Raw genomic sequence first — 24,461 nt, 5'->3', positions numbered from 1 at the left:
TGATCTCGAGTATCCAAGAAGAGGAATCATCTGCTCTACGTCCACCCTGTCATTTCCCTTTAGCATTGTATGCACCTTAATTGGATCTCCTCTCACTCTTCTACAGTTCAGCAAGGATAGGCCTAAACTTTCTTCATAAGAGAAGTCCTTTGTCCCTGGAATTAATCTGGTGAGCCTTCTCTGAATCACCTCTAATGCATTTACATCCTTCCTCAAGAAAGGGGATCAAAACTGTGCACAGTACTCCAGATGCAGTCTCACCAATATAGCACTTCCCTACTTTTATACTCTATTAGCAACAAATGTCAAAATTCCACTTGCCTTCCTTATTACCTGCTACACCTGCTTGCTAACTTTTTGTGATTCATGCACAAGGACACTGTCTGCACCAAAACATTTTGAAGTTTCTCTCCAATAAAATGCCTTTTCATTCTTCTGACCAAAATGGATAACCTCACACTTATCCACATTAAATGCCATCTGCCAAATTTTGACTCACTCACTGAACCTATCCATATCCATTTGTAAATTTCTTATTTCCACACTACAGCTTGCTTCCTCGCTGATGTTAGTGTCATCTGCAAGTTTGCCTATCATACATTCTACCTCCTGCATCCAAATCATTAAGATAGATTGTAAATTGATGGGGCCTGAGGACTGAACCCTGTGGCACACCACTAATTACAGCTTATCAACCCATTTACCCCCACTTTCTGCTTTCAGTTGGCTAGGCAATCCACTATCCAAATCAATATATTACTCCCAACCCTCTGGAATAGTACCTTATGTATTCACCTTTTGTACAGCAGCTTATAAAATGCCTAAAATCTGGAAGTCTAGATACACAACATCTACATGACTCCTATTACCAATTTTCTTGTTACATCTTTGAAGAACTCTAGCCAAACATGACTTACCAGTTATAAAACTATGCTGACTTCGATGGATTGTGTTTTGACTTTCCAAATATCCCATGACTTTTCCCTATGGATGGATTCAAACAATTTCCCAATGATAGATAATAAGCTAAGTGATTTATAGTTTCCTACTTTCTGCCTTTCCTCCTTTTTGAACAAGGATGTTATATTAAGCTTTTCCAGTCCACTAGAGCCTCTCCAGAATCCAGAGAATTTGGAATATTTGAGCTAATGCCTCCAATATCTCAGCTACCACTTCCTTTAAGACTCTACGATGTAGTCCTTCAGGCCTTGGACACTTGTCTGCTTTTAATCCGAATAGTTTGTTCGGTAATTTTTCCCTAGTGATGGTGATTGTTCTAAGTTCCTCTTTTTCAACAACCTCTTGTTACCATAGGGATGGTTCTAATACCCTCCGTGAAAACTGAGGCAAAATATTAATTTAGTGTCTGTGCCATTTGTGTTTCCCATTGTTATTCTTATTCTCCAAGGGGCCAATATTGACTTCAGCTACTCTGTTCCTTTTTATAAACTTATAGGATCTTTTGCTAACTGTTTTTATATTTTGTGCTAGATTTCTTTCATAATTTACATTTGCTCTTTTTATTCCTTTTTAGTAACCCTTCTTTTGGCCCTTTAAGGGTTTCCTAATCCTCTAGCCTGCCACTAACCTCTGCAATTTGGTATGCTTTAGTTTTTGCCTTTGTTATCCTTAACCTCCTTGCTTAGTTCATGGATACGTTTCCTCTCTTTCTATCTTTTTTTCTCTCTGGACTATATTTTAGTTGGGAAGAATTGGATATCTCCTTATTCGTCTGCCCCTGTTCGTCAACTCTCATTCTTTTTAATCTTTCTGCCCAGTCCACCGGGGCCAAATCTGTACACATAGCTATGTTTAACCCCAGAACACTAATATGGGACTCAAGTTTATTGCCCTCAAACTGAATTTAAAATTCAAGCATGCAATGATCACTCTTCCTTAGAGGATCCTTTACTATGGGATCATTAATTGATCCCATCTCATTACACAATACTAAATCCAAAATAGTTTGCTCCTGAGTTGGTTCAACACATAATATTCCAATAAACAGTCTCTAATACATTCGATGAACTCTAAATCAAGGCTATCTTGCCAATTTGATTGATCCAGCCCATATGCATATTAAAATCACCCATGAATATTGTTGTTCCTTTCTTATAAACCCCCTGTAATTTTTGGTTTATACTATGTCCTACTGTGGAACTACTATTAAGGGACCTATAGATTAATTCCACCAAGTATTTTCCCTTGCTATTTCTTGTTTTCCTACTCGAGTTTAAAATTCCTGCCTTCTCTCTCTGACTTGCACTCTAAACCCCACCCCCTCTCAACTGCTACATTTTCTGTGTCTATCAGCTGATACTGTTGCTAGGCAACAGTAAAACTTTCTGCTTTGTGCTCCCTCCCCCACCAGAATCACTGAAATTTCAACCACTTTTAACCCTTTCTCTTTAACTTAAGGCTTTTGTAAGACCTCATTATGATGTATGTATACAAACAAACCCAAAATACCCAAAATCTTTTGGTCACAAGTCTATTCAGACTCCCAGGGTTTGTAAACAAAACCTAAATGAAATTGAAACAATTTTTACCTTTCTTAACACACAGATATAAACATAAATCCAACTTAAAATTATAAAACATTCCTAACACACTGTCTCAAATTACGTCCTATGTGACTGACAAAGGTAAACTCTCCATCTTAATTTATCTGCAAACTTTGACATGGATGACAACAACATGCATCTCCAACCTCTTCTCCTCCATTATCAGTCGGGTGGGATGGCTTGCTTCCATTCCCATTACGTCATTCAACTCAGTCCTCACCTCAGCTCATCCGCTAGACCTTCATCCATGCCTTTGTTGCCTCCAATGAACTGGCCAAAAATCTGTTGCTGGTATAGTGAATCATCCCAAGTCTTTTTCAACCACAAGCTGTGCTTGTTGACTTACACTGGCTCCTGATGAAACAATACCTTGATTGCCACCATGGTCTCACCACGACCCACCTCCTCTTCCTCTATAGCCTCACCCAGCAGAATGATCTTCTACAGTATCTGCCCTGCTGTAATTATGATCTCTTGAGCCTCCCCAATTTCAATTGCTGCACTATTGACAGCTGTGCCTTCAGTTATCAAGGCCATAAGCCCTGCTGTAATTATGATCTCTTGAGCCTCCCCAATTTCAATTGCTGCACTATTGACAGCTGTGCCTTCAGTTATCAAGGCCATAAGCTCTGCAGTCCGCACCTTAAAATTTTCCGTCTCTCTGCCTTTCTTCCTTTCAAGTGCTCCTTAAAGCCAAGCTCTTTGACTAAGCTTTTGAATATCTGTCCTCTGATGTGGCTTAGTGGCGAGTTTTGTTTGATGCTCCTGTGAGACGCTTTGGGTTATTTTACTACCATAAATGGCTATATAAATGCGAGTTGTCCTGTTCCTACAGTACTGTGCTGTTATCAGTATTTTGTCTTGATCCCATGGATTACACCAGGGTAGTGCAAATGTTTGTTTGAATTTAGAGCAATTTCACCAATCTAATGAAGAATGAGTAAAAACAGTGCATCATGCATACATATAATTCTCTCTCCACTGGATATTCTTGTAGTTTGCTATCTTTTTTGTCTCCAGTTCTACATACTTCAGCCCTGCATGGTGCACTATGGAATATGACAATATTCAGTCATATTCTTTGGCGTAATTGATTTTAAAATCCAAATGGTTTTAAAACAATACATACAGTGCCACTTAGGCCAGTTTGTACTGTTACACTGCATGTATGTTTTCAAGAACAAGTTGATGTTACAGCTAAGTAGTGTCACTATAGAAGAGCGTTTTAACTTACAAAACAATGTATATTTGTACCGTGCCTTTAATGCAGAAATATGGCACTTCAGAGGATACTAGAGAATAATGATGCTGTGGGAATGTTTGTTTATTGAGTTGGATTTAATAGTCAATATTCCACTCTGGCACAGATATTTGGAATGTGGAGCATGCCATTTTGAGGATTTCTGTGTGTTTGCTCATTCTGACACTGAGCTGCTGGAATGGAGAGAACGACATGCTTACAGACGACTTCAGTATCAGCAGCAAAGGGAGCAACAGCAGCAAGGTGCCAATTATAGTGAAAGATTGATCGAGAAATGGATTAACAGCCCAAGTCCAGACAGGGTGGTAAGATAAAATGCCTCTGCTTTGCACCTTTGGTGTAACCTTGTATCATTTTCTGTTGCACACTTTCTTGCATATTAGGTTCACCAGGTTGCATGCAATTTTCAGAAATGAATCTGTTTGCAGATACAATTGTCTGTCTTCATTTCAATGGGTACATCAGGAGCCTGAGACAGAATCCTAGCATATGAACCCTGAAGGGTTCAAATGGTCTCACGTTGAAAGAAGATTGGAACAGAATTAGTTCTATCTGGAAGACCCTCACCTCCAAGTGGGACAAGGCAGATTCACAATTTTCCACAGCATTGTCGCTGATTGTGCAGGCAGCCTAGGTCATTGGGAATTGGGGGAAGAGAAAGAGACTCATCACCAAGAACTGGGATTCCTCACTCATCTGTTAAATTTTGTAAGTCAGTGACCTAATGGGTAGCAGGATCTAGCACAACGAGCAGCAAGTAGTTTATCAGTGCTTTGTGCTTATAAGATGTTTGCATTTAGCCCATTAAACTCCAGCAGTCCCTTAATGAAGACTTCAGTTTGTTCTCTATGTACAAAATTTAAACTTTTCTGATTTTGAACTTTTTTGTGTTTATATTTTCCTCGCCTTTTAGGCATCAGGCCACTCAAAATAATTCTCTTGCCTTAATTAGCCTTCATAGTACCAGTGTCAGATTTTGTTTACTACACTATGTTCCTATTTGAGCTAGATGTTGGTTGCTATGTAACTGTTTGATTAGCAGTTTATGGACTTAATCCTATGTAGCTTTTTTCCACTTCGTGGTGAACAGGGAGTCTGGTCATGATAGTTTAGGTGCAATTTTAAGTGGGTGGGACTTGATGGACTAGGAGGTCACCTTGCTTGTCATATTTCTATGTTCATAAATGGAATTATATTTCTTGATGTAATTTAGCCGGATTGAACCTTACATCTTCATGGACTGTAAAACCATTGGTGGGGTCTCCTGGGTTGGAAAGTTTGCTTAAGCCCCACAACTACTCCACATTCAGAATAGTGTTTTGATGAACACAAATTTGTACATATCTGAAAATATCTGAACTTAAACCTGGACTTTTGACCTCATTGAAGTGCAGTGTTCAAGAGGAATGTTTATCATAAATTCAAGAACATATCTTAATTAAATTAACAGGAGTGACACAAGGAGAGACAGACAGTAATTGATGGCGTCAATAGACAGTGGGGAGATTTAAGAAGCAATTTGATGCTACAATGGTTAAGTTAGAATTACTTTAAAAAGTAGCTAAATTGCCTTTCTCAACTGCAATTATCTTGTGAACGTTATACTATTTTGGCTCATTACAATTCTATACAATGAGAATAAATAGGAAGTAGCTGATTAAACAAACTTGATTGCTCCAATATTTGGATTTGATATTTCCTTCCATAATCAGTGGACAAAATGTCTAATCTAGATTCTTTCCACTGAGTAGTGCAATGATGAATTTTAAATGACCTACAAGGAACTGTTCCAATATACCATGATTGTCACCATTTGAAACTATCCAATTGACCAGGCAAAAATGAAAAGGAGCAGATAAATTTAATAAACCTTAAAATAAGGTGAAAGGCAGATCAAGGGGAAAAAATAGAAGATGGAAGATGAATATTCAAGTTTTAGTAATTTGTTTTGGTATTAACTTGTTACTTTAATATTTTTTAGGAAAAGTATTTTTCCTTCTACATCAGCAACCCAGGATTTTCATTTATGTTTTTCATATTTCTACCACACTTTATCCCACATGTCCATTTCTCAGCTTTGGCGATATTCAAAATACATAGTTGGTGCTGTCCAAACTCTGATCAGATAGAATTAATGTATACTTCAGAATAGTACCCAGTGTCAAGGAATTATTTCCTTTACCCAGTGTGGACAGTACTGTACATCTGCCAGCATTGTCACATTTAAATACATTGTGTGCAGAAATTCCTTGCTAATATTGCCACATCTCTGGTATACTAATTCCCAAAAGACTATTTCAGCTAACTGAAGGAAAACATCTTTTTAAAAACAACACAGATCATGTGCTACTCAGCAAATTAATGCCATGAGTGGTGGAAAGAAATCTGGATTTCATGGACCGATTGTCCAGGTTCTAGCTACTGTAGTTTAAAAATCTGTGAAGTAGATGGATGTGAAATGTGGCCTCTTTGCATTCAAAAATCAACTTGAGGCTAAATGTACCGTTTGTGGCCATTTACTATGTTGCATACTTATTTACTTGTGATTTTCTTCACCAGGTGAGTGGGGCTATTGAAGGTGTGAGAGTAGAATGCAGTCAGGAGATGAATCAGGTCTCTGATGACCGACAATATGACTTTTCATGGACATTTGTTTTTACTTGTGATGTAAGTTCCAAAAAAATTAGTCTTCTCTCTTGCGTACTTGCAATATTGCTACATATTTGATAGAATCCAGATGTATGAATAAAAGCTGATTCACAAATGAAAGATTTTGATAATTTCTAGTAGTTGGGGGCTTTTGGTGCCTTTTGCATCCCCGAACTTGAGAGAGAAAATAATCAATATGATTCTGCTTTTAGCCTAACATCAGATTTCCAGAAATGAACTGTTCCCACAAACACGGCAGAATATGAGTTTGTTGTTGCTCCTTGTTTTACCACCGAGGACAAGTTCTGTCATTACCTTAGATCAAGAAATAAGCACCCCTAATCATGACCTGTCACTTGCACAATTTTCTCCCCTCTGTTCATGAAAGTACACATTCCCTCATGACCTACCGTTCCATGGGCAACAGAGGCCTGTTGAAAATACATGAGTGGACAACAAGTGAGGACAGGATCAGGCTGGATTGTTCTCTTCATGGTTGAGCAACCTGAACTTGCTGTCTGGATTGGTTATTGGAATGAGATATGAAAAGAGTGTGGACCCTATTTTGATGCCCTATTTATGTTCTGTCTTTTTTATATTTATATTTACATTTATATCACTTATAATTGAATAGCAAAACAAAAAAGTAACATTAGTTGCAGGTCTCTGTAATTGGACTGAGGAGTTAAGGTGCAAAATTGAAGCCTCATAAGTGGAACAGCAAATTGTGCGGAGGGTGTGGAAAGACTGCAGAGGAATCTAGATAGGCTGAGCGAGTGGGCAAGGACCTGGCAGATGGAATACAATGTTGGCAAGTGTGAGGTTATCCACTTTGGTAGGAATAATAGTAGGAAGGACTACTACTTACAGGGCGAAAAGCTGCAGCATGCTACGGTGCAGAGGGACCTGGGGGTCCTTGTGCATGAGTCGCAAAAACCCAGCCTGCAGGTGCAGCAGGTGGTCAGGAAGGCGAATGGGATGCTGGCCTTCATAGCGAGGGGGATTGAATATAAAAGTAGGGAGGTCTTGCTGCAACTGTACAGGGCACTGGTGAGGCCGCAGCTGGAGTACTGTGTGCAGTTTTGGTTGCCGCACTTGCGCAAGGATATTTTGGCCTTGGAGGGAGTGCAGACGAGGTTCACTAGGCTGATACCAGAGTTGAGGGGGTTGAGCTATGAGGAGAGGCTGAATAGACTGGGCTTGTACTCGTTAGAGTTTAGAAGAATGAGGGGGGATCTCATTGAGACGTATAAGATGATGAAAGGGATGGATAGGGTAGAGGTGGAGAGGTTCTTCCCGCTCAAAGGACAGCAGGACTAGAGAACACAGCCTCAAGATAAGGGGGAGGGGCAGTTTAGAACAGAGTTGAGGAGGAACTTCTTCACTCAAAGGGTGGTGAATCTCTGGAATGCTCTGCCCGTTGGTGGTGGAGGCTACCTCGCTAAATATATTTAAGACGCGGGTTGATAGGTTTTTGGTAGGCAAGGGGATTAAGGGTTATGGGGAGAAAGTGGGAAAGTGGAACTGAGCCACTTCAGAAGGGTGCCAGGCAAAAGGCGGGGAATTATAGGCCGGTTAGTTTAACGTCTGTGGTAGGTAAAATGTTAGAATCCGTCATTAAGGAGGAAATTGCGAGGCATCTTGAAGGGAATTGCTTGATAGAGCAGACGCAGCACGGTTTCATTAAAGGGAAGTCGTGTCTGACAAATTTACTGGAGTTCTATGAGGATGTGTCTAGGGCGGTGGATAGAGGAGAGCCGGTGGATGTGGTCTTTCTAGATTTTCAGAAGGCGTTTGACAAAGTACCTCACAAGAGGTTATTGCAGAAGGTCGAGGGACATGGAGTTGGGGGTAGGGTGTTAACGTGGATAGAGGATTGGTTGTCAAATAGGAGGCAGAGAGTGGGGGTCAACGGGTGCTATTCGGATTGGCGGATGGTGACTAGTGGAGTGCCCCAGGGGTCGGTGCTGGGGCCTCAGCTTTTTACCATTTATATAGATGATCTGGAGGAGGGAACCGAGTGTAGGGTGTCGAAATTTGCTGATGACACCAAGATTGGGGGAATGGCAAATTGTGCGGAGGGTGTGGAGAGTCTGCAGAAGGATCTAGATAGGCTGGGCGAATGGGCCAGGAAATGGCAAATGGAATTTAATGTTGGCAAGTGTGAGGTGGTCCACTTTGGTAGGAAGAATGGTAGGAAGGACTATTACTTACGTGGCGAAAAACTGCAGCAGGCGACGGTGCAGAGGGACCTCGGGGTCCTTGTGCATGAGTCGCAAAAACCCAGCTTGCAGGTGCAGCAGGTGGTCAGGAAGGCGAATGGGATGCTGGCCTTCATAGCGAGGGGGATTGAATATAAAAGTAGGGAGGTCTTGCTGCAGCTGTATAGGGCATTGGTGAGGCCACAGCTGGAGTACTGTCTGCAGTTTTGGGTGCCGCACCTGCGCAAAGATATTTTGGCCTTGGAGGGAGTGCAGAGGAGGTTTACTAGGCTGATACCGGAGTTGAGGGGGTTGAGCTATGAGGAGAGGCTGAATAAACTGGGCTTGTACTCGTTAGAGTTTAGAAGAATGAGGGGAGATCTCATTGAGACGTATAAGATGATGAATGGGATGGATAGGATAGAGGTGGAGAGACTCTTCCCGCTCAAAAAAGACAGTAGGACTAGGGGGCACAGCCTCAAGATAAAAGGGGGGCGGTTTAGAACGGAGTTGAGGAGGAACTTCTTCACTCAAAGGGTGGTGAATCTCTGGAATTCTCTGCCCGTTGAAGTGGTGGAGGCTGCCTCACTAAATATTTTTAAGATGCGGGTTGATGGGTTTTTGATAAGAGAAGGGATTAAGGGTTATGGGGAGAGGGTGGGAAAGTGGAACTGAGCAGCGACAGATCAGCCATGATCTTACTGAATGGCGGGGCAGGCTCGAAGGGCTAGATGGCCTACTCCTGCTCCTATTTCTTATGTTCTTAGGTGCCACCACTGATGGGAAGATATAATTATAGTTTACAAAGGTAATTCCCATTATGAAGGTGGACCCAAGAATTTATACTCAAAATAACTGGCAAAGGAAGTAAGATTTTGTATGATAGTTTGTGCAGGCGTTAATTTTTTTAAATATGACAAATACATTTTATCAACTTCAGTCATTTTCTATGCCATCTGAAGCCTTAAAACACTAGAACTAGACAAAATAGTTTTGAGTATGAGTCTGTTTTTCAAGAATAGCTTTGATGTTGAAGCTTTCAAGGAGATTGTGATCATTCTCCTTATTCTGTGCAAAGTTATTGTAATTAAGTCCTTTTTCATTTTCCAACAGCCTCCACGGTTACTCCATCATGTTGCATTTCTGACTAATGCTTTCACACCATGCTTCCACATTGTTTCCATTGCTGCTGGTGACTCTCACAGTCTTCATCCATATTCCATATTATCCAAATGTCAAGAATGGAGTCGAAGCTCAAGCGGCCAGAACAGGATTGAGGAGCATGTTTACCAAATTACAGTCAAATTTTCTTCTGGAGTCTTTGGAAATTTTCAGCAAACCATATTTTTTGATTTTGGATCCGAGCCAGTGCTGATGCAGACAGTTACTGTGTCTGCACTGTCAGATAAAGGTATTTGGTTTCTTTTCTTTTCACAGTTTTTGTATTTGTTAAACTAAGATGAAGGCCATGGTTCTTACTGTTAGATGAATCAAGATTGAACAAGATAATTTGGTAAGCAGTGATGCAAATCTTGTTCTTTAAAAATCTGCTAGTTGGAAAAGAAAGAGAAAATAAAGGGATTAAGACGTACAATTATGAGGCTCTATGAATGAATGAGTCTGAGTAATAGTGGGATTGGCCTTCATTTCAATATAGAAATTGAGATAGAAGTTCTGTAAAATTAAGTATTGAAATGGCATCCAGGTTTAGAATTGTAAAGGTGTGGTCCAATGTTCCAGTGTGAGCTTCAACATGCTGTGTCAATGAATCGCTTGGCTTGATGTTGGCTTGTGCCAGTAATGCATTACATCGAGCAATTGCTCCAGAACTATATCAATACAACAATTGCATTACTATATTGCCTTTACCACAGAACACATGCTAGCTTTTTAGAAAAGGGAGGGAGAAGAGGACAATGACCAATAGTGCAATGTTTAGGAAAGTTGACTAAAAGCTTAGTTGAAGGGAGAGGAATTAAAAATTTATAAGATGGTGACATAAGTGCAGGATTTTTTAGAAGGAGGATCTTCAGATTGAGGGAAGATAACTAAAGGGCTGTCACCAGTAACTGATGGAACAAGACAGATTGATTGACTACCTCATTCTTTCTTTCTTAGGTTTTTCCTGGTTTTACTTGCAAAACTGCAGGTGATGATTTCAGAGCTCCTGAATGAGGGAAAAATGTAGTGTAAGATGGTTTCAAAGTGGTAATGTCACTGGACATTAGGGACATAGGTTCAAATGAAATCATGGCAACTGGTGCAATTTAAACTTAATTAATAAATCTAGAGTATAAAGCTAGTCTCAGTAATGTGTAGTCTGTGTAGACTATAATTGATTTTCAAAAAACCCATCTCATTCACTCAGGCCTTTTAGGGAAGGCAATTTTCCATTCTTACCCAGTCTGGCCTACATGTTACTCCAGACCCACAACAATGTGCTTGATTCTTAACTGTCTTCTGAAATAGCCTAGCAAGTCATTCAGTTCAAGGGTAATTAGGGTAGGCAATAAATGCTGGCCTTGCTAGTGATGCCTACATCCCAGGAAAGAATATTTTAAAATGGCATTGCATGCCTGTTCCTTAGTTGGATAGAAGGTTAAGAAGTTAAACTATTTGATTTACTTTAAATAATTTTATTTTTTAACAGGTACGGAAGCATTGCTACAACATCAGCAGCAATCCCTTACGACATCACAGCGCTGGGATTCAACGTGTAAACAAGTGGTTGATTTTCGACCTCAAGAGCAGTCTGATCTTGATCTGACACTGTTGGTGACCTATCAAATTCCCGCTGCTGCTGACCAATTGTTCACCCGGTCAGTTCTGGACAAAGCCTTGAACAGACATAATTATCATTCTCGCTTCCACGATCTTCTCTACATTGAGGAAAATGCACAAAATAAAGATATAAGCAAGTAAGGGCTTTTCACATTTGCAATTTCAGAGGAAGTTGGAGATTTGGCAACTGCTGAGACTGAGAATGTACCAACTCATGTGTCATATACAATTTAATCCTTCAACCAAGGATGGCTGGATTCCAGGTGACAGAAAGATGCCATCCTGTAATTGCACTATTTTACTTTTCACCCCACTCCGCCCAATTTTCTTTTGCCAATTTTCTCTGCAATGACAGTGCCTCAACCACATGCACCAGCAACTTTGGTGTGAGCCTCAGTGTATTGGTTGGCTTTTTGACATGCAGAGCTGTCTACACATGAACACAGGCATTAGATATAACTGGATGGCAATATTGGCTGCTTATTTTTCATCTCTCTGGCCCCAGATGTGAATGTTGATTACAGTGATTCAACCCAAGCACTGACTACACTAATTTCCGCTACATTTGTGCAGATCCAGAAACCTATTAACTGATCAGTTCAGATACACACAGAGTATACTGACTGAGTCAGCATCTAGCCAAGTTTTCCCCCATAATTAAATTTAAAAGTAGAATAAAATGTGCCAAGAATGCATAGATTTTGAGTGCAATTTTGAAAGTTGTTAGAGATCCATTTGTTTTATTTTAGGAGGAAAGGAGCTAAGAAAATTCCACTTTTCTTTGTAGTGGACATGAGAAAAGGAAGTCTTAGGCCAGCGTTGATGGTTCACTTGTGAATTAGGCTGCGTTATGATTTCAATTTGGAAAAAAAAGACAAAATCTGAAATCCCAGTTATTTACTGGAAGACTGAAGCCACAATATTCCACGATTTAAAATAAGACGCATTTTTATTAAACAAGAATCAAAACAGAGCGAACACTAAATACTTTCTTAGCTAACCACCTAAACTCTAACACACAGAATCAACATTAGTTTAATGTGAGTTAACAGGTAAATTGGGACCAATTCTAAACTATAAATGACACATTGAATGGCAGATACAACTAAGACAGATATTATGAATGGGCTCAGCAGTCCCTTCAGCATATGGATCATTAAAATCAGTCACAAAGTCCTTTGAAACTCTGTCTTCGATATGAAGAATTTCAGCTCCTTTCTATGAAGCTATCCTGATGCCAAGCTGACAACAATGCACAGCCAACTTATTTTCCATGGGTAGGGTTTTCACCAAAGCTGAAACATGGCTGCAGAACTTGCTCAAGTCTGATGTCACTTGTAGTTATCTTCAAGTAACAAAAAAGCTGCGGCTACTATTTCTTTGCATATTCTCAGCTTCTGAATCTGCCTGTGTCATCTCCAGCTTGCTCATTCTGCATCCGCTGAGCTCATCAACTTCAACTACTGAGCTTGAATTGATCTGTGTCATGTTATATCTTTCAGTTGGTTCCAGTCTCCTTTGAAGTTTTGGTATCCAATCCCGGTTTCAGTTTTCATTTCTTTAGAGACTGGGAAGGTCATTTCCTTTCCCTATTTCCATTTCAGTCTCCTTTTCCTGTTTCCCTTTATAGTTTCTGCTTTCAGTAAAGTTCTGTCTCAATAAAAACAAACATTGAAAACATAAATTCCATTACAGCCGGAAAGTGCACATGTGCAGCTCTCTGAGGTGAGGATAAGGTTTGCCTGTGGTACCCTCTTCATCAAACAGCTGAACACAATTGCACATATTGATGAAAAATGAGCAAGTTATTGGAAAGCATGCATGGAACTTCACAAGAATAAGGATCCTGAACAGTGGAGGAGAAAATTCAAATAAGGACCCTTTTTTTAAAATCTCAATTGGCTCTGAATCATTTGAGTTTTGGTGCTGTTTTCTGTAAGGCTTTTGCAAACTTAAAATTAGATTCCTACTTTGTGCATGAGATTCATCTGTTATTTTGTAGGCCCTCTTGGAGGGAACAAGATGGGGGAAATCCTATGTAGGCAGTTTAAAAAATGCTATTCTTTGATTAGTTTCAAGTCTTTTTTTCTCTTTTTGTACTAGGTTTAATGTCAAAGCAAATTTGCACATAACGACATCCTATGCGGTTCCTGGCAATCATGGTGCTGCTCGGCATGTTCAGAATGGTCAACTGTTTGCTTGTGTTTTGTTGAATGATACTGTGATAACCAAAGACTCTGCTGCTGGGAGACTGGTGATGGAAAAAGTCACCAGTGTTCTGCTGATACCCCTCAGCAAAAAAAAGGGTCTTGGATCGAATCAGGGGAATAAGGAAAAAGTGTATGAAGCACTGGTGGAAGATAGGTCCAGGGAGTGTATGTTGCTGAGGCTCTCCAAAGAGTGCTGTGAAGATCTGAAACTTCGACCGGAGAGAGACATAGAGGCAAGTTTGTGTGAAATCTGTATGTGAAAATCTTTGAGATATTGCCTTTTAAGAGAAATTTCTTCCCAGCTCCTTCGGTTATTGCTTAGAAGCCAGAAATAAAACTTGGATTGAGGAATTCAATCTTTAAATTAGGAAACCCAGAATTTTACTGTCTGTCCCGCCACGGGAATTGGAGCAGATGAGAGGCAGACCATGGAAAGGTCTGTTGACCTCGGGTGGGATTTTACGGTTTTGGGATGAGCGAGGCCGTAAAATCCCAACATCTCTGAAAGAATGCCTGCCTCCCCCTCAACCCATTTAGCAGAATACAACAGCAAATATAAAGTTAATACCACAGCAGGGTTTTAATAACACCTTCTCTTCAGCATTCTGTAATATTAATTCCTTTTAATGTATATTTCATGTTTTGAAAAATATCTTGTGTTGCAATTAACGACAAGGGCAGTTGACAACCTGATTTGACACTTTCATCTTTGAATGATTAATCTGAGTTTGAAAGCTAAACATCTTTTACTCAGGATGTGATCAGACCACCATTTCCATTGCTGAAGAATTTAACAGATATCCTCTGATTTATATTCGAGTGACTTGATGTTCTGTTTAATTTCTGCTCTATGATGATTAGCTAAATAAAGTGCTAAGTCAGGTAGATTTCCTTCAATTTTACCTTCTGTTGCATTGGATATATGGTAAGCATATCACTTTTTAATGAACTAAGAACATTGTGAAAAAATTTGTGTGTGAAGCACTTTGCACATACTGAAATTGAATTCTGTGCTCTGTTGGTCACCTACTTTGTGATTTTAACATCCCAACACTGGGTTTAAATTTGCAAGATATTGGTACATAATTATATAATATTGATGGAAGGGCAATAAAGTTGTGAAGTCATAACGGCACATAAGGAGTCCATTCAACCGATCAAATCCATGCTGGCGTCAAATTCCGGGCCGTTACCATTCATTGTGTTAAAAAATGTTCTTCCTCGTATCCCCTCTTAACGTTCATATCTCATCCAAAAGCTGAAATCTGTGTCTCTGGGCCCTTGTATGATCAGCCAAGATAGAAATTAAAATACCCAACTTAATCAAAATTAGAAATGAACTGAAGGAACCCAGTCATAAGCAGATGCCCAGCACAATCTGATCTTTAAATTTTACTCTTGAATGTTTTGTAGATGAGTTCTGTTGTTATCTTTATCTCAAAATGGTACGCTTGACTTGTGATATTTCCATAATGTTGGTGAGATTAAAATAATTTAGGGGAAAAAGGATGATTGTTTTTACAGGTGCTTTGCTGTGGATTTTTAAATTTTTTATTCTTTTGTGGGACCTGGGCGTTGCTTGCCAGCCAGCATTTATTACCCATCCCTAGTTCCCTTGAGAAGGTGGTGGTGAGCTGCCACTTTGAATCGCTGCAGTACACGTTCTGTGGGTTGCCTCAATGCCATTAGGGAGGGAATTCCAGGATTTTGACCCAGCGACTGTGAAGGAACAGCGATATATTTCCAGGTCAGGATTGTGAGTGGCTTGGAGGGGAACTTACAGGTGGTGGTGTTCCCATTTATCTGCCGCCCTTGTCCTTCTGGATGGAAGTGGTCGTGATTTGGAAGATGCTACCTAAGGATCTTTGGTGAACTGCTGCAGTGCATCTTGTAGATAGTACACACTGCTGCTTCTGAGCACCGGTGGTGGAGAGATTGAATGTTTGTAGATGTGGAGCCAGTCAAGCGGGCTGCTTTACCCTGGATGGTGTCCAGCTCCTTGAGTGTTATTGGAACTGCACTTATCCAGGCAAGTGGGGAGTATTCCATCACACTCCTGACTTGTGCCTTGTAGATGGCGGATAGGCTCTTGGGAGTCAGGAGGTGAGTTACCCGCTGCAGTATTCCTAGCCTCTGACCTGTTCTTGTAGCCACTGTGTTTATGTGGTGAGTCCAGTTGAATTTCTGGTCAAGGGTAACCCCAAAGATGTTGTCAGTGGGGGATTCGGTGATGGTAACACCATTGAATGTCAAGGGGCGGTGGTTAGGCTGACTCTTATTGGTGATGGTCATTGCCTGGTATTTCTGTGGTGTGAATGTTACTTGCTACTTGTCAGCCCAAGCCTGGATATTGTCCAGATCTTGTTGCATTTGAACATGGACTGCTTCAGTATCTGAGGAGTCGTGGATGGTACTAAACATTGTGCCATCACTTCTGACCTTATGACGGGGGGAAGGTCATTGATGAAGCAGCTGAAGATTGTTAGGCTGGGACACCACCCTAAGGGACTCCTGCAGAGATGTCTTGGAGCTGAGATGACTGACCCTTCCACAACCACAACCATCTTCCTATGTACCAGGTATGACTCCAACCAGCAGAGAGTTTGCCCCCTGATACCCATTGATTCCAGTTTTGCTAGGGCTCCTTGATGCCACACTCGATCGAATGCAGTCTTAATGTTACTCTCACCTCACCTCTGGAATTCAGTTCTTTTGTCCATATTTAAACCAAGGCTGTAATGAGATCAGGAGTTGAGTGACCCTGGTGAAACCCAAACTGGGCATCACTGAGCAAATTATTGCTGAGCAGCTGTGCTCGATTGCACTGTTGATGACCTCTTCCATCACTTTACTGATGAACGAGAGTAGACTGATGATTGGGTGGTAATTGGCCGGATTGGATTTGTCCTGATTTTTGTGCACAGGACGTATCTGGACAATTTTCCACATTGTTGGGTAGATGCCAGTGTTGTAACTGTACTGGAAGTGCTTGGCTAGGGGAGCATAAGTTCTGGAGCACAAGTCTTCAGTTCTTTTACCGGAATGTTATCAGGGCCCATTGCCTTTGTAGTATCCAGTGCCTCCAACTGTTTCTTGATGCCATGTGGAGTGAATCATATTGGCTGGAGACTGGCATCCGAGATCTGGGGATCACTGGAGAAGGCCGTGATAGATCATCCACTCGGCACTTCTGCTGAAGATTAATGTGAACACTTCACATTAGCCTTATCTTATGATGTGCTGGGCTCCTCCATCATTGAAGATGGGGATAGTTGTGGAATCTCCTCTTTCAGTGAGTTGTTCAATTGTCCACCACCATTCTCGACTGGATGAGGAAGGGCTGCAGAGCTTAGATCTGATCCATTGGTTGTGGGAATGCTTAGCTCTGTCTACCACTTGCTGCTTTTGCCATTTGGCATGTAAATAATCCTGTTTGGTAGCTTCACCAGGTTGATACCTCATTTTTTTTAGGTATGCCTGGTGCTGCTCCTGGCATTCCTGCACTCTCCGTTGAACCAAGTTTGATCCCCTGGCTTGATGGGGGATATGTCGGGCCATGGGGTTGCAGATTGTGCTGGAGTACAATTCCACTGCTGTTGATGGTCCACAGCGCCTCATGGATGCCCAGTCTAGAGTTGCTAGATCTGTTCGAAGTCTGTCCCATTTAGGTGATAGTGCCACGCTGTACGATGGAGGTTATTCTCAATGTGAAGGCGTGACTTCGTCTCCACGAGGACTGTGCGATGGTCACTTTTACTGATACTGTCATGGACAGATGCATCTGCAGCTGGCAAATTGGTAAGAGTGAGATCAAGTATTTTATTCCCTCTTGTTGGTTCCTTCACCACCTGTTGCTTGACTAGTCTGTGAGACAGCTCTCCCAATTTTGGCATTAGCCCCCAGATGTTAGTAAAGAGGACTTTGCAGGGTCGACAGGGCTGTAAGTTACCAGCAGTTAAGCAGTTTGGATAACTATATTACTATTTGGGGGAAAATCAACTTTGGTATTTGTTGTTGTTTTCTAATGCACTCAGTATTTGTGATTTTCCTCAGCGTTTCTGTAGTGTTTGCTGTAATTCACTGATGATGTCAAATTTAAAGTTTTTGTGTTCTTCACCAAAAGCTTAGCAGTGTTTGCCACGTCAATTGCTGGGTGTGGAGAGTCTGCAGAAGGATCTAGATAGGCTGGGCAAATGGGCCAGGAAATGGCAAATGGAATTTAATGTTGGCAAGTGTGAGGTGGTCCACTTTGGTAGGAAGAATGGTAGGAAGGACTATTACTTACGTGGCGAAAAACTGCAGCAGGCGACGGTGCAGAGGGACCTCGGGGTCCTTGTGCATGAGTCGCAAAAACCCAGCTTGCAGGTGCAGCAGGTGGTCAGGAAGGCGAATGGGATGCTGGCCTTCATAGCGAGGGGGATTGAATATAAAAGTAGGGAGGTCTTGCTGCAGTTGTATAGGGCATTGGTGAGGCCGCAGCTGGAGTACTGTGTGCAGTTTTGGGTGCTGCACCTGCGCAAGGATATTTTGGCCCTGGAGGGAGTGCAGAGGAGGTTCACTAGGCTGATACCGGAGTTGAGGGGATTGAGCTATGAGGAGAGGCTGAATAAACTAGGCTTGTACTCGTTAGAGTTTAGAAGAATGAGGGGAGACCTCATTGAGACGTATAAGATGATGAATGGGATGGATAGGATAGAGGTGGAGAGACTCTTCCCGCTCAAAAAAGACAGTAGGACTAGGGGGCACAGCCTCAAGATAAAGGGGAGGCGGTTTAGAATGGAGTTGAGGAGGAACTTCTTCACTCAAAGGGTGGTGAATCTCTGGAATTCTCTGCCCGTTGAAGTGGTGGAGGCTGCCTCGCAAAATATTTTTAAGAAGCGGGTTGATGGGTTCTTGATAAGAGAGGGGATTAAGGGTTATGGGGAGAGGGCGGGAAAGTGGAACTGAGCCACGACAGATCAGCCATGATCTTATTGAATGGCGGGGCAGGCTCGAAGGGCTAGATGGCCTACTCCTGCTCCTATTTCTTATGTTCTTATGTTACGTCACACAAAATTAATGAGCTGGATGTCTATCAGTGTCTATTTCGCAGAAAAAAATAAAATATTGCTGCTTTTGAGATGCAAAATGTGGTTTTATGCTGTCAAAATAACACATTCCAGTGCAACTTTGTCTGCGTACGTTGTGTTAACTGTGTTTTCAATAGGCTTTTTTTGCATTGAAATTATTGTGCGCAAGATTGGACCAGTGGTAGCTACACTTTGCCTGTATTAAAATGTCCAATACTGCGCAAAATCTACATGTTGGTTGTATGAGTTTTTTAGAGTCCATTCGGGTTTTTAATATTTTTGAATTGCTTCGTGGTCTCTTACTTCATCCAACAGGTGGAGCTTCAGTTTCAGTTGAACCGTTTGCCCCTCTGTGAAATGCACCTAGCTTTGGATAATCTTAAAGACTGCAGCCTCGTCTCCCCAGACATTTCTTCTCTTTTAATGATTGATTTACCAGACAGGTATGGAACACTTTTGGTGTGTTTTCTGGAAGCTGCCAAACACAATTTTTTTTATAAATAGCTTGTTTACATCTTGTAATAAATCCTTCGGAACGCAATGGGGGTGTTGGAAGGAAGGAGAAGAAACGTAACTTTCTTGAAGTGCCAATCAGAGTCAGATTGCCACCATGCTCCTACTTTCTTACCTGAAATTTTGTCTCATCAGACTTATAGTTGGGTGAGATCCATGTGGTACAGCATTCCCAGGGGCCTAGCATCAAAGGGCAGCTCAGTTGAAGGGAGGGAAGTCACTCCCCTCCCTTTTTTAACAGTATTAGCACCAATAAACTAGGTAACTTAAACATCCAGTGAAGTTTTAAAGGTCCTTGACAGGACAAGGAGAAGGTAAGTACACAAATTAAATGGGTAAGAGTTGCTTATTTATTACTATTTATTGGTGTTGCAAGCAGGCTTACATTATCACTGCAATGAAGTTACTGTGAAAATCCCTTACTTGCCACACTCCAGCTCCTGTTTGGGTATACTGAGGGAGAATTTAGCATGGCCAATTCACCTAACCAGCATGTCTTTTGGACTGTGGGAGAAAATTGGAGCACCCAGAGGAACCCTTCACAGACATGGGGAGAACATGCAGACTCCACACAGACAGTGACCCAAGCCGGGAATCAAAGTGCTAACTACTGTGCCCCCGTGTTCAGTTGGTGGGTGGTTTGGTTGAGTTGGACATTTATTTTTCCTTAAGCCCTTATGGACATGTGGAGATGTCTTTCCATGTTAAAGACATATGCAAACGCACATTGTTAAGGAAATACTTTCCATGGATTGACATGATATGGAATATAGACCCGGACACTTGAATTTTTTTGGGGTAAAAGATTTTTTCCTTTTCCATAGCTATGGAAAAATAAGGTTATGGTTTAGATCTGAAACATTTATGCACTGAACTTTCAAATTCATGATTTCCGTTTTGTCTCTCAGGGACTGGGAAAAGCAGTTGGATCCAAGACTGAACCCCAAACAGAGGAAAGCAGCTGGTGTCATTACAGCTCCCATATCTTTCAGTCTCCCACCGATTCTTCTGACTGGGCCATCTGGTACTGGGAAAACTTTCACTTTGGCACAAGCAGTCAAACAATTGGCGCAAGACCCTGACAAAAGGTAGAGTGAAGTCGATGGATAGTCTGAAAATAGTAGTAAAATTCTCCAGATTTTGATACATGAGTGCAAAAGCAGCCATATGTTGAAGTGTTTCAGGATTGTGCCAGTCTCCTTGATCAATGGATAATGAAGATGCTTACAAGTTTTTTTTTGTCTTGCAACATAATTTTTCTCCAGTTTTCTCTTGTCCATTTCTTGTGATTTTTGCTGCCACTTGGTAGACATTTGTTTTTTGAATCTTACCCGAAGGGTTTGCTTCAAATATCACACTGCACACCGAGTGTAGATTGTCTATGCTGGAGTTAACTGTACTGGACCAAGATCTGTTGTATTAGAAGTCTGCGTGTATACTTCCAGCAGGGATCAATATGTAGCAGGGCGAATAGGAATTAAGGGGTTTTGTGTGATTTCTCCTTTCTCATCTTTTCCATCCAACAGTTGTTGAAGCCAGTTGTGGCTTTCCAAGCATTCCTAGCTGAGACAATTGGATATAGGCCAAGAACTGATGCTTCTGGCCTATGTAGCTCAGTACCGTGTCATTCAACATGTTTACTGACTGAACCACCGGGAGCTGACCTTTCTGACTAGGAGAGTTCCTGATATTGGAGATCAGTTCCTGTGTGGTGTTGGGGGCATTGGCAGAGAGAGTGAGAGATGGGTGAACACAAAAATGACTATCATAGACCTTAAAGTACAATGTGTCATGTTCTCCTTTTTATAACTGACTTATATTTGTGTTTTTTCTTGTCTCAGGATTCTGTTCTGTACTCATTCAGATACTTCAGCAGACAATTTCATAAAGGACTACCTCGCTCCTATTTTTGAAAATGATGCCAGTGATATTAGACTTCTCAGGTGAGAGTACTATCCATGATAACAATAGTAACATGCTGCCAGTTTGTAGTATTCATAAACGTCCACACACAGTTAACTATCCCACCCTGTGTTTAATAACTTTGTTATCTTTCATCTGGAATTAGTAACCTGTGTTGCTCATCTGTAAGGAACGAAAAAGACGAAGCTTTTCTGTGTCTTCACCAAAAATACCAAATAGCAATTGCTAAGATGATTTAAGTGTGGATGAATGGATAAAGCAATAAACATTTTGGAACAGAAGGGACAATTTGACACAAAGTAGTTGACTGTCCCATAGGAATCGTTTCCTTCAATCTCATTTCTTTGCTCTTCCTCAAACCTTCTGAAATTTTTGTTGTGTTTATCTATATACTTCTTATTTGTAAACTCATTGTACACACTAAGATTTCTTACTTGTACTCCATATCACCAATGGTTCTGTTGTGGTGTGTATTGAAAGTCAGATATACCTCATCGGAGAGTGGGGGGCTGGGAACTCCAAGTTCCAACAACCCACATTAGTTTCCAGGCATGCATGGACTGGAAAGGGACTGTGCATGGACAATTCAGCATTTTAAATTGTTCGGGTGGTGGATGGGCCAAGCATGCCTATGCAAATAAAAATGGTGTGAAGAACCATATGCTGTGACCCAGAAGTGAGCACGATATTTTGGCAGAATAGCACATAGGGAACAGAGAGAGGTGCCAAAGGAGACAGGGAGAGTTTCCAGTTAGAGAAAGATAAGCAGGGAAAGGTGCTTCAAGCCAAAAATGGGCTGCAGTTGGGAGAAGCCCCAGTGATCATAGAGGGCTCAAAAGAAATCCTGGTGATTGAGGTGGCAGCAGAATGTTGGTGATTCCAACTGCGGCTGTTGGGGCAAAGGTACTCCTTTTGGAGCAGCAATATTCTGTTTGGTGTGGTTTAAGAGCTGAAATTGCGCTCATGAGTTGGTGCTTTACTGTAGATCTGGGAATCTTGCGGAACAGAGTCTTGGAAGGAGAAATTGAAATACTGTGAGGTGAACTGTTGTTGAGGTCATCTGAATTGGGGGTGATCCTTGGAGAGAGTTCCAAGGCTAGATCATTGACGTTGACTCCAATCCCTTGTGAGAGAGACTGTTCCAACAAAATTGGTTGAATCAGTGTTTAATAATGTCTGAGTGGGTTATTGAGAAACCCATGGGCTCTGTCTTGCTCGCAGCTGCCATTTATTATGCATATATGGTGGGTTTGATCACAGTTTGTCTTCTAATTCACATGTACCTCATTTTAACTGTGAATGTTCAAGTAGGAGATAACAATTGTAGATTGTTTCACCTTTCTGATCTTATAGAATGAAGTTTATTTTTGTTTGTTTTGAGAACCCATGGAACTTTGTGGCTTCCTTCTCTGTAAGTGAATTGAATCTCAAATGTTGCTTACTTTAAACAAAGAATTATTTGTCCCTATTGGATTCTACCAAAAACTTGGGGGGCCTGGTCCTAATCATAACAGGTGCCCTTTGACCATTAGTATCTAAGTTGGTGTCAAAAGATGTTGACTGATTGTATAGAAAGAAATGCTTACATTTAAGCATTTTATTACATTCATTTTCAAAGATGATGATGGACTAGTGTGTAATGTTGATGTCATTTCGGTGCAGATACCTTGCATAGAATTTCTACAGAAGGAGGCCATTCTGTCCCAACCACAATCCCACCCAGGCCCTATTCCCGTAACTCCACACATTTATCCCGCCAATCCCCTTGACACTTGGGTCAATTTAGCATAGCTAATTTACCTAACCCGCACATCTTTGGATTGTGGGAGGAAACCCATTCAGACATGGGGAAATATATATAAAAGTAGGGAGGTCTTGCTGCAGCTGTATAGGGCATTGGTGAGGCCGCAGCTGGAGTACTGTGTGCAGTTTTGGGCGCCGCACCTGCGCAAGGATATTTTGGCCTTGGAGGGAGTGCAGAGGAGGTTTACTAGGCTGATACCGGAGTTGAGGGGGGTGAGCTATGAGGAGAGGCTGAATAAACTGGGCTTGTACTCGTTAGAGTTTAGAAGAATGAGGGGAGATCTCATTGAGACGTATAAGATGATGAATGGGATGGATAGGATAGAGGTGGAGAGACTCTTCCCGCTCAAAAAAGACAGTAGGACTAGGGGGCACAGCCTCAAGATAAAGGGGAGGCGGTTTAGAACGGAGTTGAGGAGGAACTTCTTCACTCAAAGGGTGGTGAATCTCTGGAATTCTCTGCCCATTGAAGTGGTGGAGGCTGCCTCGCAAAATATTTTTAAGAAGCGGGTTGATGGGTTCTTGATAAGAGAGGGGATTAAGGGTTATGGGGAGAGGGCGGGAAAGTGGAACTGAGCCACGACAGATCAGCCATGATCTTATTGAATGGCGGGGCAGGCTCGAAGGGCTAGATGGCCTACTCCTGCTCCTATTTCTTATGTTCTTAAAATGCGCAAACTCCACACAGACACTGACCCAAGTCAGGAATCGAACCTACGTCCCTGGCACTGTGAAGCAGCAGTGCTAACCGCTGTTACTGTGCTGTGTTCTTATTTGTCAGATTTTGATTAATTTGAATGCATTCATTGTAGCTAACTTACTCATGCAAATGTATTTGGGCTGCATTGTAGAATCTTGCATAGAAAGATAATTGGCCTCTTGAGCTTGTGCTGCCCCTGTGAAGGAGATAACCAGTTCATCATAGTTTCTCGCCTCCTTTTTTTCTCATAATCATTCAATATTTTAACTTCTTCAAGTCTTAATCTAATTCAGGTTTTTGAAAGTTACTATTGAACCTGCTACTTCAGGCAGTGCCTTCCAAATCACGAAAGCTTGCTGGACAGATAAAGCCTCTCTCCAACTCCCCTCTGGTTCTTTTGTCAATTAGTGTATAACCTGAGTCCTCTGGTTCTTTTCTAGAATTTATCACAAGAACAAGTGTGTGAAAACTGTGCATCCCACAGTACAGCGCTACTGTCTAATTGCTCGGAACCAGTCTGCCTTCCTGCTGCCAAGGAAAGAGGACGTAGTCAGGTGCCAAGTGGTTGTGACAACTGTGAGTTCATCAAAATACCTCTGTTGTGCTGACCTGCAACATGGTACGTTTACATTGTGCTCACAAGTTCATTATGTGTCTGCACTGCCCAGTAATATTTTTGATGCATTTGTTTATCCAACAGTAGAGGTCCTCCTAGCACTGTTTTACAACAAAAATAAAATAAACTGTCAAGCTGTATAAATCCAGGAATTGAGGCTGGTCCCTGGAG

At 41.4% G+C, this 24,461-nt stretch overlaps 1 protein-coding gene across 2 annotated transcripts in view; it reads left to right on the top strand.

The window, feature by feature from the left end:
• The window catches only part of LOC145354910 (ATP-dependent RNA helicase with zinc finger domain-like), a 377,450-nt gene that overhangs the window by 34,291 nt on the left and 318,698 nt on the right, over positions 1-24,461 (top strand). For both annotated transcript variants that reach the window (XM_080206535.1, XM_080206534.1), the window contains 9 exons: positions 3,932-4,130; positions 6,385-6,492; positions 9,789-10,086; positions 11,326-11,593; positions 13,560-13,899; positions 19,051-19,178; positions 20,157-20,336; positions 21,090-21,191; positions 24,115-24,293. In XM_080206535.1, the coding sequence (XP_080062661.1) occupies positions 3,932-4,130; positions 6,385-6,492; positions 9,789-10,086; positions 11,326-11,593; positions 13,560-13,899; positions 19,051-19,178; positions 20,157-20,336; positions 21,090-21,191; positions 24,115-24,293 (1,802 nt within the window). The remainder of the gene's footprint in view (positions 1-3,931; positions 4,131-6,384; positions 6,493-9,788; positions 10,087-11,325; positions 11,594-13,559; positions 13,900-19,050; positions 19,179-20,156; positions 20,337-21,089; positions 21,192-24,114; positions 24,294-24,461) is intronic.

This window comes from Carcharhinus amblyrhynchos, chromosome 18 (genome assembly GCF_965287045.1).
Source record: "Carcharhinus amblyrhynchos chromosome 18, sCarAmb.v2.hapA, whole genome shotgun sequence".
NCBI lineage: Eukaryota > Metazoa > Chordata > Chondrichthyes > Carcharhiniformes > Carcharhinidae > Carcharhinus > Carcharhinus amblyrhynchos.
The sequence above is the reverse complement of the archived record's forward strand: the minus strand, read 5'-3'. Positions and strand labels throughout refer to the sequence as shown.